The following is a 19,680-nucleotide window of genomic DNA, read 5'->3' on the forward strand; positions in this document are numbered from 1 at the left end:
TTATGTCTTGTCACTTAAATGGCATTATCAAATACAAATCTGGTTTGCATTTTCTCTCTGTCAACAGCAGTGCTACACTCTTAAAAATAAAGGTTCTTTATTGGCATTGATGGTTCCATGAAGAACCTTGGAATCTATGGAATCTTTTTATTTCACAAAAGGTTATTTATACTGGAAAAAATGTTCTTTAGAATTTTAAAATGTTCTTCACACTAAGACAAAAGGATCATTTAAGAACTGTTGACTGAAAGGTTCTTTGTAGAACCAAAACTTGTTCTTCTATGGCATCGCTGCAAAAACCCTTTTTGGAAGCTTTATTTTTAGGAGTGTAAGATGTTAGAGGATAATTTGAGAAATGCAAATATTTGTCACTGTTACTGATAAGAGAGCTAGATTTCAGAAGTACATTTTCAGAAGTACATTTTCCATAGGACATAGACAATTATTATGTCCTAATTTGTTAAAATCTTGGTAAAACCAAGATGTCATTGACCTTTATGATGAATAAAATTAATGCTCAAGTTAAATCCGAATGATGTTAAAAAATACAGTTTAAAAAAAAAAATCAGTTTCTCCGTGTTGGTGATCTGTAAGAGAAAAATCACACTTAAGAACGAACATACTTTACTGTGCAAGAAGACAGTGATACAAGTCAGTTTAAATCATGATCTATTTTTTAAACCTTTTCAAAGATGTTCATAGAGATTATGACAAAAGAATCCCTTGTTTCCACAATCACACATGTTGGCCATGTTTACTGAGGCATCACCAGTTTTGGAAAGAAAGCTGGTACCATCAATCCTATTAGTTAATTTTTGCAACGTGGTGCTCTTTTGGTCAAAGTAAGGTACTGAAGAGCGGTTTTGTGTCTGTGTTTAATTTCTCTGAGTCTCACTGGAGATTTTGTTGTAGGTTGTCCTGCGGGTTAGTTAAGGGACCTCAGAGACTGGTCAGTTAGAGGTATCCGAGTGAACGCTGTTTGCTCCCTCTATTGGAGATGTCACAGAAGATGGAGTGACAGCATCATGCCAGCCACCGTTACCCTAGAAAGAGACACAGAAAAGGCCATTTGAGAGGTGTAAGTAAAGCCAGAATGGAAACATTAGCTGGTATTGATTTTTGAGAGTAAGATCAGATAAAACACTGTTTGTAACCATATTTTCTAAACTGTTGTTTGCCATGCTGAAACAAAATCCAGCTTAAACCAGCCTAACCATATCCAGGCTGGTCTATACATCTTGTTTTAGAAGCTTTTTGGACACTTGGAACAATGTTGGGGGTAACGCATTACAGGTAATGCGAGTTACGTAATCAGATTACTTTTAAGTAAGTAACTAGTAAAGTGACACATTACTTTTAAACATTTTTAAACATTTATTTACCATTTATTTACACTTTTTTATTGCTAAAGTAGGAGTGTTGAACATTCTTCTCATTTTCTCCTTGTAAAACAAACAAACAAACAAACAAAAAGTCTAGCCCAGATGAGAAAAAGTAACACAAAAGTAATGTAACACAGTACTTTCCATAAAAAGTAACTAACACAATTAGTTACTTTTTTATGGAATAATGCAATATTGTAATGCATTACTTTTAAAAGTAACTTTCCCCAACACTGCTTAGGAACAGGTAATGCATTACAAGTAACTTGAGTTACGTAATCAGATTACTTATTTCAAGTAACTAGTAAAGTAACATATTACTTTAAAAATTTCAACAAAATATCTTAGTTACTTTTTCAAATAAGCATGGCAAGTTACTTTATTTTCCCATTTAATGACTGACAGCTCTCCTGTCCCCTTGTTGAGAGAAATCGTGAGTGCAGAAGCGTTGTGTGCGTGTGTAAACATGATGGTTATTGTAGTACAGAATATGAACATTTACTTGTTGCACAGATTCAGTATTCCTCAAAATGAATAAAACAGTGAAATGCAAACTCAGAATATTACACAAACATGCAGAAATTAAATGTATTTGTTCTGAAAGTCCTTTGTTGTTTTTGTTGTTAAAAAACAAACAAGCAAGGCCCGCCCAGATGAAAAAAAGTAACGTAAAAATAATGTAACATTACTTTCCATTAAAAGTAACTAAGTAATGCAATTAGTTACTTTTTAGGGAGTAATGCAATATTGTAACACATTACTTTTAAAAGTAACCTTCTCCAACACTGCTTAGGTGAGACCAGCAAATCATCATGTGCTGGATTAAGCTGTTTTTGTTTGTTGTTACAGGGTGAAAAGACTTCTAGACTTGTGGAAATAAATAAGATAAATATTGATTAATTTAATTAATTGAATGATTTAATTTAAAGGGGTCATGAACTGCGTTGTTTTATTGTTGTATAATGTTTCCTGTGGTGCACTTAGTATGTTGCTTTTTTCATCAAAAATTGTCATAATTTAGAAATAAAAGGCATTTTTCCTACCCCTCTGATTTAAATGCTCTGTTTTAAGGGGCGTGTCTGCAGTCAGACTTCAGTGTAAATGCCCACTGCTGTGATTGGCTGACATCTTTGCATATGAAATAGCTAAGTATTACTCTCTCGAAAACTCTTAGCAAGTTTTTTACTATTACAGCTCTCAAGGATAAGTAACTAATCGTGAAAGGTGTTGATTATAGCATTACATTTAGATCTATGGCATTATATTTAGATCATGGCATGAAAGGTTGCAGTGATGAACATTGTAGCCGATCACAGACATGTTGTTGAGCGCATGAACGCAGTGATCTCGTCAATCCAACTCAATTTCTGCACACTAACGAATGCTTTTATCATAACTAACAGTGCAAATGCGATGTAACTAAGAGATTCACTGAATTAAATGGGAGTTTTGGTGCGAGTCCAGAACTCAGTCACTGATAAACTCGCGCTGTTTGATTGACAGCTCCAGTGATTGTAAAGAGGGATGTCCAGATCCGATCATGTGATCGGAAATCGGCCCGATCAAGTGGTTTCAGACTCGATCGGAATCGGACGTTACCTCCCGATCAGGACTCGGATATGTATATTAGGGGTGTTCTCGGTAAAAAAAATCGAATCATACCGTATGGTGTTTAAAATAGCAACGTGGAAAACGGACAGAGTTCAAATAATGTACGTTGCAGTCGATGGATGCGCAAAACGTTACAACAACGATAATCAAAAAGCGTGGACAAAACAGTCACTCTTTGTAAACTGTTAACTGCTGCGAGTGCCGTCTGTTCTCATGTCCAGTCATTTACGCCGTCATCACCCGGGTGTTGATACAGGTGAGACCTGAACAGCACACGTATCTGTGTTTAAACTAAACTCATTTAAGCCTTGCTGATTTAAACCTTCAAGAACAAGACGCGAAAGAGAACTCGCACGCGCTGTGAGAAGATTTGTGTGCGCTCATCCGAAGCGCGCACACGCTTATTCCAGTCAGCGCGCAAATACTGAGTTCTCTTTCACGTCTTGCGCTTCAGCGGACAAATTCATACAAAAATTATTTAAAAATGCCCGTCCTAGCGAGTATCCTAGCAAACATAGTCGGTTATGTCTTAAGTGAACGTATATTAGTCGAGAAAGACAGCGCATGTGGAACAGTATATGTACTGGATTGTGCATGCCTTAAAGGGAAAAAACTATTCCTGCTGCCTGTTTTTAATGTTAAATAAAACAACAAATAACAAAGAAATCACTCACTGCTCTCGACTGAATAGTTTTTGTAACTTCAATAATGATTAATCTTTATTTATTTTATACAGTAAAGATAATATGAAGTGATATTTTATATATGATTAGGCCTACTTTATCCATTTTCTGTTTGTGAAAACGACTGTTAGATACCTGAAAAACATGAAAAGCACTGTTCCTGGATCTGTTTTTTCGCTCTTCTTTATTCTTTTTCATGTATTATAGAAGTATCGGATCGGGACTCGGTATCGGTAGATACTCAAAATCAAATGACTCGGACTCGGACTCGAGGGCAAAAAAACGTGATCGGGACATCCCTTATTGTAGAGGGAGCGTTCTTTGATCGCTTTCTATATATATTTTATTCACAGATTAGATTATTATCAGATTATTATTTTCATCCTACTAAGAGAAACAAAGTGAAGTTGACCGTTTAGTCACTGGTTTGATTTACTGAACATCTGACTGTACATGAATCATTAATATCAGATCAGATCATTAGAATTAACACAATTACTTACATGTTGTTGCATTACTGTCGAGTCCATATCGTAAAAGACCAAAGAATCCACAGTGAAATGTACCGAATACAAATAAATAAAGCTCAACTGAGACATTCACATTGTTGAAAATAAATAACCATATTCCTAGCATTAGGATCCTTTTAATCCTGTATTGCATACTCTCCTTGTCATCTCACTAACACGCCAGTGGGTGGAGCTAACATTGCAATGAGGTGTTGATTTCTTCTGAGTTTCACCTATATTCCGGGATGAGTCGTTCGTTGAGCCTGGTGTTAATATAAGCTTTTATTGGACTAACAAGGAAGTTTTCAGTTCTGAAACTTACAGGATATTCATATAGTACAATGAGCTCTTATATATCAAAAGCTCAAGAAAAAGTTGACTCATGACCCCTTTAATTCTTAAGGTTACTTAAGTATAAACATTCATTTTTTGTTATCTTTAATCAAGCTAACTCAACATTTGTCATAATTATCTAGGCTCGAAAGAGTCAACTACAACACTAGCTACATTTCTACATTGCAAAAGTCCTATTCTTGTTTTTTTTGGGGTAATATTTTTTGGTCAGGCTTTAAAATATTGTTGTTGTTATTTGTATTATTATTTACACTGGCAGATTTTTCCCATATTTTTACTTGTTTATACTAAAAAATCTGCCAGATCTGTCAGGGAAAATACACTGGTATTAGCTTTGTATTAACAATTCAAAAAACAAGTCTTAATATCCTATGCAGTACTATGTAAATCTCTCTAATTTCAAGGATTTTTAGATCATTTACAACAAGACTAATTAAAAAACATTTGGAAATCATTGTTTTTGTAATGTGAAGGTTGTGTAAATGTTAAGAACAAATATTAGTAAGTGTCCATGACATCTGAAGCTATTCGTACTGCCCTTAACTTCTCTTTGTGATATGGCTATGGATGATTATTTTCCTCTCGCATTAGTAGTAGTTTTTTCCTCGACGTGGCTGCCTCAATAGATAAATGAACCTTTAATGCCGTGACTCCACATCGACTCCATTATAAAGCGTGTCTTATCAAACCTCATCTGGGAAGATGCTATTCACATCTGTACAAAGCTGCAGGCAATTCCAGTTTCATATTTTATTATAGTGATAAGGAAATGGACTGCAAATTCGCTCCGAGAGAGAGAGAGAGAGAGAGAGTGCGTGTGGTTCAATAAGAAGGCTGATATATACTGCCAAGAGCCGTGCATGTCATTGTGTTATTAGATGCATTTTGGGAAATGGAAATGGAACGCATTTGCTTTCTATCCCAGCAAAACAGCCCTGTGTGTATGTGTGGATATTAATATGAATCCATATGTTTATCTTTGCCTTTTCACAGAAGCAGCATCACCTCTCCCAGTCTTAATCTCGGCTGTCGTCTTTGTCAGCTCATGGAGCGACGGTTTGATCATACAACGTCTTTCTGAATGACTCCAGGAGACCTGCTGTGAAGAGATTATTCCTTCCCCACCACATGAGACGGCTTGTGTGTGTGTGTGTGTGTGTGTGTGTGTCAGTGATATTCAGACCCTAAAGCACTTTCACACTAGAGCTTTTGGTGTGTGGATTTAAGTCTGTTTGACTTTGGTTTGTTTAGTTGAAACTGTCCAAGCATTTTCATCTGTGTTTGCATACTTGCACAGAAAATGTTTCTGGCTTAAATGTTTTACTTTCAAATAACACACTTACGTTCAAGCCATGAGGACTGTAAAGTGGGTTTCCCCGCAGACCATCACTGTAACCCAGAGACTGACCGATGGCGTGACGTATGGAGTCTCCCTGCGGAGAGAGAAGACAGGACAGGAGATAAACTACTGTTTCAGAGTGAAACTCAATATTAGATGAGAAATGATGAAGGACGAGATTTGATTGGCTGTGATATTATTGGTATTCTAGAAACATATTTCATATATATATATATATATATATATACACTGCTGTTGAAAAGTTTGGGTTTGGAACCATTTTTTCTCCAAGTCTCTTCTGCTCACCAAGGCTGCATTTGTTTTATTAAAAATACAAGAAAAACAGAAAATAAGAAAAATATTGTTAATTATTATTACTATTTAAAATAACAGTTTTCTATGTAAATATATATTAAAATGTAATTTATTAATTGTGATCAAAGCTGAATTTTCAGCATCTTCAGCATCCAGTCTTCAGTGTCACATGATCCTTCAGAAATCATTCTAATATGATGATTTGCTGCTCAAGAAACATTTATTAATGTTGAAAACATTTGAGTAATTTTTTTTCAGGATTCCTTGATGAATAGAAAGTTCAAAAGAACAGCATTTATCTGAAATAGAAAGCTTTTATAACATTATACACTACCATTTCAGTAAATATTGTTTTTGAAAGAAATTAAAGAAGTGAATACTTTAATTCAGCAAGGATGCATTAAATTGTTCCCAGGTTACAGTACATTTATAATGTTACAAAAGATTAGATTTCAAATAAATAATATTAGAATGATTTCTGAAGGATCATGTGACACTGAAGACTGGAGTAATGATGCTGAAAATTCAGCTTTGATCACAGGAATAAATTACATTTTACAATATATTCACAGTTATTTTAAATTGTAACAATATTTTACAGTATTACTGTATTTTTTTATCAAATAAATGCAGCCTTGTCCAGCAGAAGAGACACTGAAGTTATATTATGTTGTCTATTTTTTGATATATTGTGCTCTTGCACATCTGCTCTAGTCCCTCACTAATATATGCTTTCAGCTGCAGTGTTTGTATAGGTGTGTGTGTGATACCTGTGTCTGTCCTGGGCCGGGGACCTGGGCCGGCTGGTATGAACCATTCAGGGTGGACATGTTCATGAACATATCTCCTGAACCTGGCAAACTATACGAACCCGAAGACCCTGCAGAGAGACAGAGAGGAGGAGGAACAGTGAGTCTGTGAACATGCTGAGGGCTTTTTGACCATATAAATATGCAATTTGGTTCAGATGCTGATATTTATAAGTATGTAAATAAGTATAAGTTCCATATTCTCTCTATATTATATTATATGAGCCATAAAAGCATGATGTATCAAATATGATACTCAACAAAAAAATGTTTTTTTTTTGTTTTTGTTTTTTGTCTTGTCTAAAGGTTCAATAAAGTGTTCCATTAAGCTTATCAGGCTTTATAGGGTTAAAATAATTATACAAATATACAAATTATACACATATACAAATAAACACACAGACAGAGGACAGTCACTGTAATTATAACAAATCATCACAGGAAGTGATGTCACTGTACCAGTGAACATGTTGTTTAACAGATTGTTTTTATCTTCTGCTGCATCCAACTGAAAGTCTTCATCTTTCATCTGAAAACCTGAAACAGAACAGAACCCATTTAAACTTAAATTACTTCAAAAATGCATGTTCAAGACCAAATAATTAGACTAGATCTGCTGTATCTGGAATATAGGGGAGAGCAGGGCAAGTGGTCACATTTTTACTCAATTGAATGTTTCACAGGTTTATTTATTCACAAGTCCAGGCTACAAAAAAGCTGTCACATATTTCCACTGTTATTGCCTAGGAAAAGAGATACAGTTCATTTAACACTTGTTGACCCTTATAGCAGGGCATGCTGTCACAGTGGGCTATTTAGGTCATTTACCTGTTGATAGTTGGCAATTCATTTAAGGATACCACAGTTTTGGGCAACAAATGTTTATATTTGAAAGCAACATGCCAAACTACTACTAGAGAAAACAAGTATTTGTGCAAATGGACTCAAAACCTTAAATTCACTGAGATATAACATTAGTGACATTAGTGATTATGTGTACCAGAGCTGGGCGTTGCGGGCGAGTTGGTCTGGCTGTTCTGTACAGCGGCCGCCACAGCCTGAGCCGCCGTCACAGCTGTCTTCGCTGCGTACAGATTCGCCTCTTCCTGGAATTTACCAATGTTTTTCTTATAGCGAATACGTTTATTACCAAACCAGTTAGACACCTGAGATAGAGAGAAAGAGAGAGGCAAATGTGGATGAATCTCATGAGGAAATGCTCTATTATACATTAAATATTATATATATATATATATATATATATAAATAAATATATATATATATATATATATATATATATATATATATATATATATATATATATATATATATTGTATTTTTTATTTATTTTATTTTTTACCCCAAAATCAAAAGAAAAAAAAAGTTTAAATTATACGCTACCATTCAAAATTGTGGGGTATGATATTTTTTGGTTTAAAAAATAGTCTCTTCTGCTCACCGAGCCTGCATTTATATGATCAAAAATACAGTAAAATCAGTAATACCAACTGTTTGAATATTTGAATATAATTTAAAATGTAATTTGTTTCTGTGATGCAAAGCTGAACTTTCAGCATCATTACGCCAGTCTTCAGTGTCACATGATCCTTCAGAAATCATTCTAATATGCTGATTATTATTGGTGCTCATTAATAATAGCTATTAAACAAGTGCTATATTTTACATTTTTAAACATATTCAAATAGAAAACAGTTATTTTACATTTTAAGAACCAATTATTTTTATGTTTTAATTATTCTAAACTTTTGACCAGTATTGTCTTTTGCATAAAGAGAATGAAGCCTCTTCAAGGACCATTCAAATTTTTGTATTGTGACATAATTAAAATTAAAATTAATTGCATTTTTCACCCATAACGAAAGAGTTTTCATGACATTTACCTATGTCGCATTTATAGAATTCATAAAAACATGTTTTTCATTGCATCCAATGAAAAACATGCTGCAAACAAAACATTCACAGGTTCTTCTAGAAACGTGTTTATATGTGTTTTACAGCGACTGTTATTCTCATACGGTTGTAAATGGACCAACCTTTTGCAAAAGAACATTAACGTTGCTACAAACCCAGACATATTAAAATCACATCCACCCCGAGCAATAGCTCCTTCATAAAATATCTCCAAACAGGCTTTAAACTGCCAATGGGAGGCGGAATAGTTGAAGAGGCGCTATAAATACGCCTCGCTGATGTCATAATCTCGGGACCCGATAAAAGACAGCCAGAAGACATGATCCAAGTGCAAGAAGGCATGTAACTGTCCCCAGTGGTGAGTGAATGTATGCATTGGCTGAGTGAGTGTGTCTTTTGTCTTATTGGCCGCACAAACACTAGCAGTTCCAGCACGACTGCACTGGATGAAGGACTATATGATGCATCGTTTGTTGTTCAGCACACAGAGACACGGCTGCCACTGCAACCAACATCGACAGACAACACAGCGGACGGACAATGTTTTAGTGACATACCTGTGACACAGTGATGGTGCTTCCCTTCCCCTAAGGGCACAAAAAGAAGGGGCTTTTTTTACATTAACGACTTCCTGTACACCCCACACACCCATCCGTTACACAAACAACACCCGCTCCCATAAAACAGGCTGAATAAAGGATAGACGTTCATCATTATGTGTGCCTACTAGTTTATTTGAGCGCAACAGTCGGCCTCTGGAAGAAAGATGCCATTCAGAGTGATTTTTAGTGATAATGTATAAACTGAAGATGTTATATTAGTCTACACTGAGAAATTTGGTGTAGGATTTACTTCTAAACTATTTTCATATATATATATATATATATATATATATATATATATATATATATATATCTGAGACCAAATCATTATGGTTTTCGTATAGCTCACAACAGTACATTTGCAAAAACAGACCTTTGTCTCTCTCTTAAAATTCTACTAAACTCCATGTAAACTTTATTTAGAAATTTTCTTAAGTTTTTATAAAGAAAAGTAATGGGAAAAATACTTCCAGGATCCATGCTGCTGAAAACTGGCCGCTCACTGTTGCATTCTAAATCATTTCACGCTTATCTCGAGATGTTACTAGACAGCTCTGCTGTTTTTCTTCACTTGTATTTTGAGCCAAATTCTCTGCACCTTCACAGTGTCACAGACCACCTCTAACAAATTTGTTAGCCATTTTGCTCAGATTGTGAATAAAACGTCCTTGTTTCACAGCTGAAGGCTCGTGTGTACAGTATCGTCTGAGAACTGGACTACTGGTGACTTCAACAGAAAAACAGACTCACCTGTGACACTGTGATGGCGCACTTCTTCGCTAGCTCCTCTTTGGCCTCCTCGCTGGGATACGGGTTACTGAGGTGAGAGTAGAAATACTCATTCAAAATCTCTGTCGCCTGCTTGCTGAAGTTGCGCCTTTTCCTCCTGGAGAAGTATAAAACGGGAAAAAAGAAATCACTGGTATTGTTTCAATTGCAGCACCACAGAATTGCATAAATAATCATTGTTTTCAAAGGGTTAGCATGGTCTAATGACCCCCTGCTGGAAGATGCTGTAACTACACCACAATGCTTAAAGTACACTAAAAAATGCTGGGTTGAAAATGGACAAACCCAGTGATTGGGTTGTTTTAACCCAGAGAATGGGTTAAATCGTCAGAATATTTATTAATATACCTCTGATTGTGTTCATCAGAAAGAAGAAAGTCATATACACCTGATGGCTTGAGGGTGTATAAATCTTGGGGTAATTTTCCTTTAAAATATGACCTGAGCAGCCACTTTCTCACTCTCTCTCTCTTACGATGTCATCACCGAGCCCACCAATCGCCGTTTGCTTCATTTGCAGTCATTCGAATAATTCGAATGAATCATTTGAATAGTTCTCTGATGAGCAGATTTATGCATAATTTACTCTTGGCTTTAAGTAACTCGTGCCCTTGCAAGCCAAGCGGCACTAACTGGCAAATTTTCTGTGCCCACCCAACTTATCCTTCTGCCAGTTTAAGCAAAATACTCCAGAGGATTCACAAGACCTTAAAATATTACCACATCACCCACTTGTTCACACATGCAGCGCTTTCAGCACATCGAATACAATGAGAAACAAACCCACACTAGCAAAAACACCTACATGTGTGTAAAAAAAAAAAAAAAAACAGACACACGACCAATAATCATTTTTCTTTATAAAATGAGGTGCAAGCAAATGCTTTATTATCCAAAGTAAGTTACAGAGCATTATTAGTAGGACAGTCTCTCTGGGGCAAAATGATGTTTGAATTTACTAACCAGTTTTGTGCTTTGTATTTTAAAGCAAAAACCTGGGGCTTATGCACTAACCACCTGCTGAACATAGTTAATGCTATACATTTCTGAGATATTAAACCAAGTACAGTGGGTACGGAAAGTATTCAGACCCCCTTAAATTTTTCACTCTTTGTTATATTGCAGCCATCATTTAAGTTCATTTTTTTCCTCATTAATGTACACATAGCACCCTTATATTGACAGAAAAACACATAGTTGTTGACATTTTTGCAGATTTATTAAAAAACTGAAATATCACATGGTCCTAAGTATTCAGACCCTTTGCTGTGACACTCATATATTTAACTCAGGTGCTGTCCATTTCTTCTGATCATCCTTGAGATGGTTCTACACCTTCATTTGAGTCAAGCTGTGTTTGATTATACTGATTCGGACTTGATTAGGAAAGCCACACACTTGTCTATATAAGACCTTACAGCTCACAGTGCATGTCAGAGCAAATGAGAATCATGAGGTCAAAGGAACTGCCTGAAGAGCTCAGAGACAGAATTGTGGCAAGGCACAGATCTGGCCAAGGTTACAAAAAATTTCTGCTGCACTTAAGGTTCCTAAGAGCACCTTAAGTGGTATGTGTGGAGAAAACCAGGCACTGCTCATCACCTGTCCAATACAGTCCCAACAGTGAAGCATGGTGGTGGCAGCATCATGCTGTGGGGGTGTTTTTCAGCTGCAGGGACAGGACGACTGGTTGCAATCGAGGGAAAGATGAATGCGGCCAAGTACAGGGATATCCTGGACGAAAACCTTCTCAGGACCTCAGACTGGGCCGAAGGTTTACCTTCCAACAAGACAATGATCCTAAGCACACAGCTAAAATAACGAAGGAGTGGCTTCACAACAACTCTGTGACTGTTCTTGAATGGCCCAGCCAGAGCCCTGACTTAAACCCAATTGAGCATCTCTGGAGAGACCTAAAAATGTCTGTCCACCATCCAACCTGACAGAACTGGAGAGGATCTGCAAGGAGGAATGGCAGAGGATCCCCAAATCCAGGTGTGAAAAACTTGTTGCATCTTTCCCAAAAAGACTCATGGCTGTATTAGATCAAAAGGGTGCTTCTGCTAAATACTGAGCAAAGGGTCTGAATACTTAGGACCATGTGATATTTCAGTTTTTCTTTTTTAATTAATCTGCAAAAATGTCAACAATTCTGTGTTTTTCTGTCAATATGGGGTGCTGTGTGTACATTAATGAGGAAAAAACATTAACTTAAACACTTGAAAAGTTAGAAAACGGAATAACAAAAACATAAAAATAAATGCTATAAATGCTAAAACGCTAAAATGATTTTTGCAAATGGCTGCAATATAACAAAGAGTGAACAATTTAAGGGGGTCTGAATACTTTCCGTACCCACTGTATATTGAGTCCTATTAAACATTCCACACACATAAAAATGACTGTGATGCATGTGGCAACTCCGTTCATTTTTTCGCATTCCAGATGAAACTGGACAAAATGCAGTTGGTTGTTGAAACCACATATGTACATTTTTAAATTTAAAAATTTAACTACACACCCCAGCCTAAGATAGGTTTAATATTGGGAGACAAGATATTGTATGTAGTCTAATTTGCACATATCAGGGAGCTCGCGTTTTACTTTTGATTTCGAATTTGCAATTGCACATACTTTGTGTAGGAAGCGTCGGTGCTGAGCGCACATTCTACAAAACGAGACATTTATCAGACGCTTAGGCTCTGTTGCGAATCGAATACTCCGCCATGGTCTTGTCAGTCATCTCGCCATTTACATTCATTTACTGTAATGTAACCACCGCAACAAGTCCCTTTAAGTGCTCCATAGAATGTGTTATTAATTTCCATGCCTTTCCGAATTCGGAATTAGGCTTCAGGCACATCCCTGTGTATGGTGGATTAGTGTAATGTGGGACACTGACTAATGTGGGACACCTAAGCTCCTGTGCATTTATCTATTATTTTACAACATTAAAGTGAACATGATTACCCTAATCCACCCTACACTACCTTTTCTATGTAAATGAAGCATATTATAGATTGCACCTTATTCAGATAAGCAAACACACAGTATGCTGTAAAATTGCATACATTAAATGTTTTGCAAGTTGGATAAAAGCATCTGCCAATTGCATGAATGTAAATGTGCATAAGTCATGAGCTGAACACAGTTTCTGACCTGGCGTCGAGGAAGCGGGACCTGAGGATCATGACGGCCTCACAGGTGCTCTGCTTGAGCTGCATCTGGATGGAGCTGAACTTGCGGTGGATGATGTTCACCATGCGCTCGATCTCTTTGGGCGAGATGGGCCGTGTGCGAGACTGCTCCCTCAAAAGGTTCATCACATGGGTCGTGAACTCGTTGCACGCCTGTGAACCAATCAAATTACTCATAACTGATTATGAATTCAAATTCATTCTCAGGGTTATTGTGGTTAAAGGGTTAGTTCGCACAAAAATGAAAATTCTGTCATTAATTACTCAACCTCATGTCGTTCCACACCCGTAAGACCTTCGTTCATCATCCGAACACATATTTTTGAAAAAATTCGATGGCTCAGTGAGGCCTCCATTGACAGCAAGAAAATTAACACTTTCAGAAAGCTACTAAAGACATATTTAAAAGAGTTCATGTGACTACAGTGGTTCAACCTTAATGTTATGAAGCAAACAGAATACTTTTTGTGTGCCAAAAAAAAAAAGAAGACTTTTCAACAATATCTAGTGATGGGCGATTTCAAAACACTGCTTTGGAGCTTTACGAATCTTTTGTTTTGAATCAGTGGTTCGGAGCGCCAAAGTCACGTGATTTCAGTAAACATGGCTTCGTTACGTCCTAAGTGTTTAGGAATTTCAATAGTTCATGTGACTCTGGGAGTTTGATACACGCTCTGAACCACTGATTCGAAACAAAAGAAGCTCCGAAGCTTCATGAAGCAGTGTTTTGAAATCGCTCATCACTAGATGTTGTTGAATAAAGTCACTATTTTGTTATTTTTGGCGCACAAAAAGTATTTCCGTCGCTTTATATTATTAAGGTTGAACCACTGTAGTCACATGAACTGTTTTAAATACATCTTTAGTAGCTTTCTGGACATCTGAAAGTGTGAAGTTTCTTGCTGTCAATGGAGGCATCACTGAGCCTTCGGATTTTATCAAAAATATCTTAATTTGTGTTCCGACGATGAACGAAGGTCTTACGAGTGTGGAACAACATGAGGGTGAGTAATAAATGACATAATTTTCGTTTTTGGGTGAACTAACCCTTTAACTAACACTATATATATATATATACATATATTAAAAAAAATCTTTGTTTTTTATTGAAATAAAGCTGACATAAAATAAATTGTATATATGAGATGAAAAATGTTGAAATGACACATTGGCAACTAACTTTGATGCACTAAAATTAGTATCTTGAAATAAAAAAAATTAAAAATGAAAGAAATTACAAATAAATGATATAAATTAAATAAAAACAATTAAAAATAAATAAATATATTTAATAAATATTTGAAAAAAATATTATATAATAAATATAAAATAAAATATAATAAATATAAAAATATAAATAAATAAAAATACATCAAAAACTAACATAAAAATAAAATTGATTTATAAATAAATTTAAAAAATGACTATAAATTGAACTAAAATTAAATGAAAACTGAAAAAAAGCTAATAAAAAATATGAATAAAAACAATAATAGCATATAAAATAACACTGCTAATTATGTGAATGTTTTCATGGCATGAGATCAGTAACTTACAACGTTTTTCCCTAGAATGATAGTAGTTTATCTGTGTAGTGTAATTTTTCCAGTAACAAGCTACTTTTCCAACAAACAGAGCCACTCATTTTTCTGATGCAGCTGTATATTCCTGATTAATTTACTGTGTACAGGTTGCATTCTGGCATGATGTTGCAGACCTGCTCGTATTTCTCCAGCTCGGTGTGGTAGATCTGTCTAATCTGGGTGAGTTTTGCTCTGTAGTCCGAGTGCTCGATGGAGTTGTCAGCTCCGACTCCCACTGCTGCTGTTGCCGCAGCAACCGCTGCTGCCCCGCCCCCTTTCTCTGGTCCAGACACGCCCTCTGCCAGCAGCATGTTATCCAGACGCATGAGCTGAGGGTCAGGAGGGTCTTCATCCTGACTCCCACGGATACTGAGACCTGTCCCAAAACACGGTGGGAAAAATATGCTATTTAAAAATTAATAAGCAAGAAGCAGATCTTATTTTTCATATGCATCTTCCCTCCTAAAAATAAAGGTTCATAAAAGGTTCAGGTTCTTGATATCTAGAACCATATATATATATATATATATACACTCTGAAAAATGCTGGGTTAAAAACAACCCAAGTTGGGTTGAAAATGGACAAACCCACCGACTGGGTTGTTTTAACCCAGCGGTTGGGTTAAATGTTTGCTCAACCTGCTGGGTAGTTTTATTTAAACCAACTATTATTTCAAAATTGCTATATGGCTAGCTTAAAATGAACCCAAAATAGTTGGGAAATTAAACAATAATTGACAAAACAATAATTGACAAAAGGTGAATGTTTATTAATAAGCTTTAATGTTTTATTAATATAAATTTAATAGTTTAACAGTTTATTAATATAAATTTATTAATAAGCAATTTAATAAATGTTTATTGTTTAATAATTATTCATTGAACATTAATAAATGTTCATTTCCAACATACTTTGGGTTAATTTTAATTAAGCAATACAGTAATTTTTAAACAATAGTTGAGTTAAATAAAACTACCCAGCAGGTTGGGCAAACATTTAACCCTACCGCTGGGTTAAAACAACCCAATTGCTGGGTTTGTCCATTTTCAACCCAACTTGGGTTGTTTTTAACCCAGCATTTTTTAGAGTGTAAATGTGTGTGTGTGTGTGTGTGTGTGTGTGTGTGTGTAAGCATACTAGTTAGAAACAACATGAGGGTGAGTAAATGATGATGAAATCTTATTTTTACAGGAAAAATGATTCAGTTTAACCACATAAAAATACAGAGATGAGATGAGCAATGTAACCTTAACCGTAAGAAAAAAACATTCAGACATGCAAAGACAATTTCTTTCACACCTGGACCACCCAAAGAAGGTTTCAGATAGCCAGTTATTTCCTCTTATCACTCCACAATGAATAACCGACTCGACAGGACCACCGCAGAACTGCACCCCCCTCACGTCCTCAGCCATTAATGCACGGCGCAGGATTAGTCTGCTATGACACGCTGTTTATCAGAGGTCACGTCAGCGAGCGAGGTGTGTTTGTGCCAGCGCCGACTACAAGAGAATGATTGACAGTGGCAGGTCTCTTCACTGAGGTGGGTGGAATAAAAGCGCTGTGAGCCGTTAAGATGTGCTCCAGCGGCCACCGGCAGCGATCAAGTCCAACGTGGCCTCCTTTAATTCCACACCAAAGACTTTTTTGGCACTTCACGTTTGATTTGGAGTTTGCAGGCAGTGGAGTGGATGCTCACGTGAGCGTGGGACAAAAAAAAAAATCTCTGCTGAAATATAGCATTTATTTTTATATTTTTGTTATTCCACTTTCTAACTTTTCAAGTGTTTTATAGTCCAGCAGGTGAAATAGTGCATCTGATCACTTAGTAAAGTAACAGCACTCCTCTCCTCAACAACACACAGAGACCTATTTTAATGATCTAAGCGCACGGCACAGGTGCACTTAGGTGCGTGTCTGAATCCACTTTTGCTAGTTTAAACCACGGAAAAAATGGTCGGCACACCAGGCGTATGGTCCAAAAGGGTTGTACCTAGTCTCTTAATGAGAAATGGGATTGTTTTGGGCGTAATGTGCGATAAACCAATCAGAGTGTCATCTCCCATTGCCTTTAAAAGCCAGCTGCGCATGTACCATGGCGGAATGCTATTTACATGGCGGATTATAGACACTCTCAACCTGAAAAGTCAGGTGCCCTAGAATTAAAAATAGATTTAACCTCGGCATAGTTGAATAACAAGAGTTCAGTACATGGAAATGACATACAGTGAGTCTCAAACTCCATTGTTTCCTCCTCCTTATATAAATCTCATTTGTTTAAAAGACCTCCGAAGAACAGGCGAATCTCAACATAACACCGACTGTTACTTAACTGTCGGGATCATTAATATGTACGCCCCCAATATTTGCATATGCCAGCCCATGTTCAAGGCATTACACAAGGGCAGCCAGTATTAACGTCTGGATCTGTGCACAGCTGAATCATCAGACTAGGTAAGCAAGCAAGAACAACAGCGAAAAATGGCAGATGGAGCAATAATAACTGACATGATATCATGATAACATGATATTTTTAGTGATATTTGTAAATTGTCTTTCTAAATGTTTCGTTAGCATGTTGCTAATGTACTGTTAAATGTGGTTAAAGTTACCATCGTTTCTTACTGTATTACTAGCCATCGTTATTTTCATTATTAAACACTTGCAGTCTGTATAATTCATAAACACAACTTCATTCTTTATAAATCTCTCCAACAGTGTGTAATGTTAGCTTTAGCCACGGAGCACTATCAAACTCATTCAGAATCAAATGTAAACATCCAAATAAATACAATACTTACGCGATTAGACATGCTGCATGATGAACACTTTGTAAAGATCCATTTTGAGGGTTATATTAGCTGTGTGAACTGTGTTTATGCTTTTCAAGGCAAGCGCGAACTCCGGGGAGCACGAGAATTAAAGGGGCCGCAACCTATATATCAGTGCATAGTTAATGATGCCCCAAAATAGGCAGTTAAAAAAATGAATTAAAAAAAATCTATGGGGTATTTTGAGCAGAAACTTCACAGACACATTCAGGGGACACCTTAGACTTATATTACATCTTTTAAAATCTATCTTTTAAGATATATCTTTTTAGAATTATATTTCATCTAGGGCACCTTTAAATACATGTGTGTATTGCTACAATTGGTCAATAATTAGCCAGTTTCATTCATCATTACTGCAAATAGGTCATTCTGATACATGCAATGACTATCCATTATGACATGTAGGGATTTTTATCTTTATACACACAATAATAATCTTTTACATTGTAATCCTTTTATTTGTAATATTTGGCATATTTGTGTGCTGCTGTGCCTGTGTGTGTAATAAGCAGAGTGTATGTTCATTGTGCACCTGCATATAGGTGCATATTACTAATGCACCCTTTAAATTACTTTTCGACCGAAGGAATAGGGACATGGACATCTTGGATGACATGGGGGTGAGTAAATTATCAGGAAAATTTTATTTGAAAGTGAACTAATCCTTTAATCTCTCTTCTGAGAAACATTCAGTGCAATGCCATTGTTCTGTAGTTTTAGGTGATTTTGAAGATGCTCTTTCAAAAAACCTGAGGACAAGATTGTAAACACGCCACAGCTGCTCAGAGTGACTAGAATAAGATACAGCATCCACACACACACACACAGTGCCCTCCAGATACACACACACACACAGTATTCATGAGGTCAATGCAAGATGACATTTAAAGCACAGCAGACAAAGGCAAACAAACACGAGATGGAAGGACTGAATATGAGAGAAAGCATGAATCAAAAGCATCCTGCAGGACTGCATGTTTCCTCCACAGCATGTGAACATTTGCTCTGCTCTTAATCTCATTTCAATTTCATCTCTTTCCTTTTCTTTGGTGTTGTTTTCATTTTTAATGCCAACAAAATGGTAAAGGTAGCCACATTCCCTATTCAGACCTCAGGCAAAGAATTGCTAATTCAGCACAGAGCACATCACATGAAATGCATCTCTCAGGCAGCGGCTCTCAGTTTAAGCAGACGTCGAATTAGTTAACGGTGACTGAACAGAAACAGGATCAACAGAGGTGCATATGTACATAGACAAATGTATTCATAACAAATTACTGTGGCAGTAATGGTGTCAGATGAGGAGAATGCTCTCACTTTTTCACGTGGTCAATGATAAAAAGGGCAAAAAATCCAGACCCATCATCATTATTTGATTCAATCACACCGATCAGGCATAACATTATGACCACCTTCCTAATATTGTGTTGGTTCTCCTTTTGCGGTCCAGTTCTGATGCTCACGTGCCCACTGTTGGTGTTTTCGGCGGTGGACAGAGGTCACCCCGACTGGTCTGCGGTTATGAAGCCCCATATGCAACAGAACCAGCGTTAACTTCTTGAGCAGTTTGAGCTACAGTAGCTCATCTGTTGGATCAGACCACACCTTCGCTCCCCACGTGCATCAATGAGCCTTGGCCGCCCCTGTCTCCTGTTCACCACTGTTCCTTCCTTGGAGCACTTTTGATAGATACTGACCACTGCAGACTGGGAACACCCCACAAGAGCTGCAGTTTTGGAGA

At 36.6% G+C, this 19,680-nt stretch overlaps 1 protein-coding gene across 4 annotated transcripts in view; it reads right to left on the reverse strand.

The window, feature by feature from the left end:
• Positions 1–921: 921 nt before the first annotated feature.
• The window catches only part of pbx3a (pre-B-cell leukemia homeobox 3a), a 52,818-nt gene continuing 34,059 nt past the window's right edge, over positions 922–19,680 (reverse strand). Inside the window, exons 3-11 of one of the 4 annotated variants that reach the window (XM_067406940.1) lie at positions 15,240–15,481; positions 13,485–13,675; positions 10,287–10,422; positions 9,492–9,521; positions 8,003–8,168; positions 7,462–7,539; positions 6,964–7,073; positions 5,883–5,972; positions 922–1,043 (exon numbers count right to left, since the gene is read on the reverse strand). In XM_067406940.1, coding sequence (XP_067263041.1) covers positions 951–1,043; positions 5,883–5,972; positions 6,964–7,073; positions 7,462–7,539; positions 8,003–8,168; positions 9,492–9,521; positions 10,287–10,422; positions 13,485–13,675; positions 15,240–15,481 — 1,136 coding nt within the window. In that variant the 3' untranslated portion in view covers positions 922–950. Of the gene's footprint in view, positions 1,044–3,247; positions 3,257–5,882; positions 5,973–6,963; positions 7,074–7,461; positions 7,540–8,002; positions 8,169–9,491; positions 9,522–10,286; positions 10,423–13,484; positions 13,676–15,239; positions 15,482–19,680 lie in introns of all 4 variants that reach the window. The other 3 variants (XM_067406943.1, XM_067406942.1, XM_067406941.1) reach the window with 3 other exon arrangements.

Source organism: Chanodichthys erythropterus, chromosome 13 (genome assembly GCF_024489055.1).
Source record: "Chanodichthys erythropterus isolate Z2021 chromosome 13, ASM2448905v1, whole genome shotgun sequence".
NCBI lineage: Eukaryota > Metazoa > Chordata > Actinopteri > Cypriniformes > Xenocyprididae > Chanodichthys > Chanodichthys erythropterus.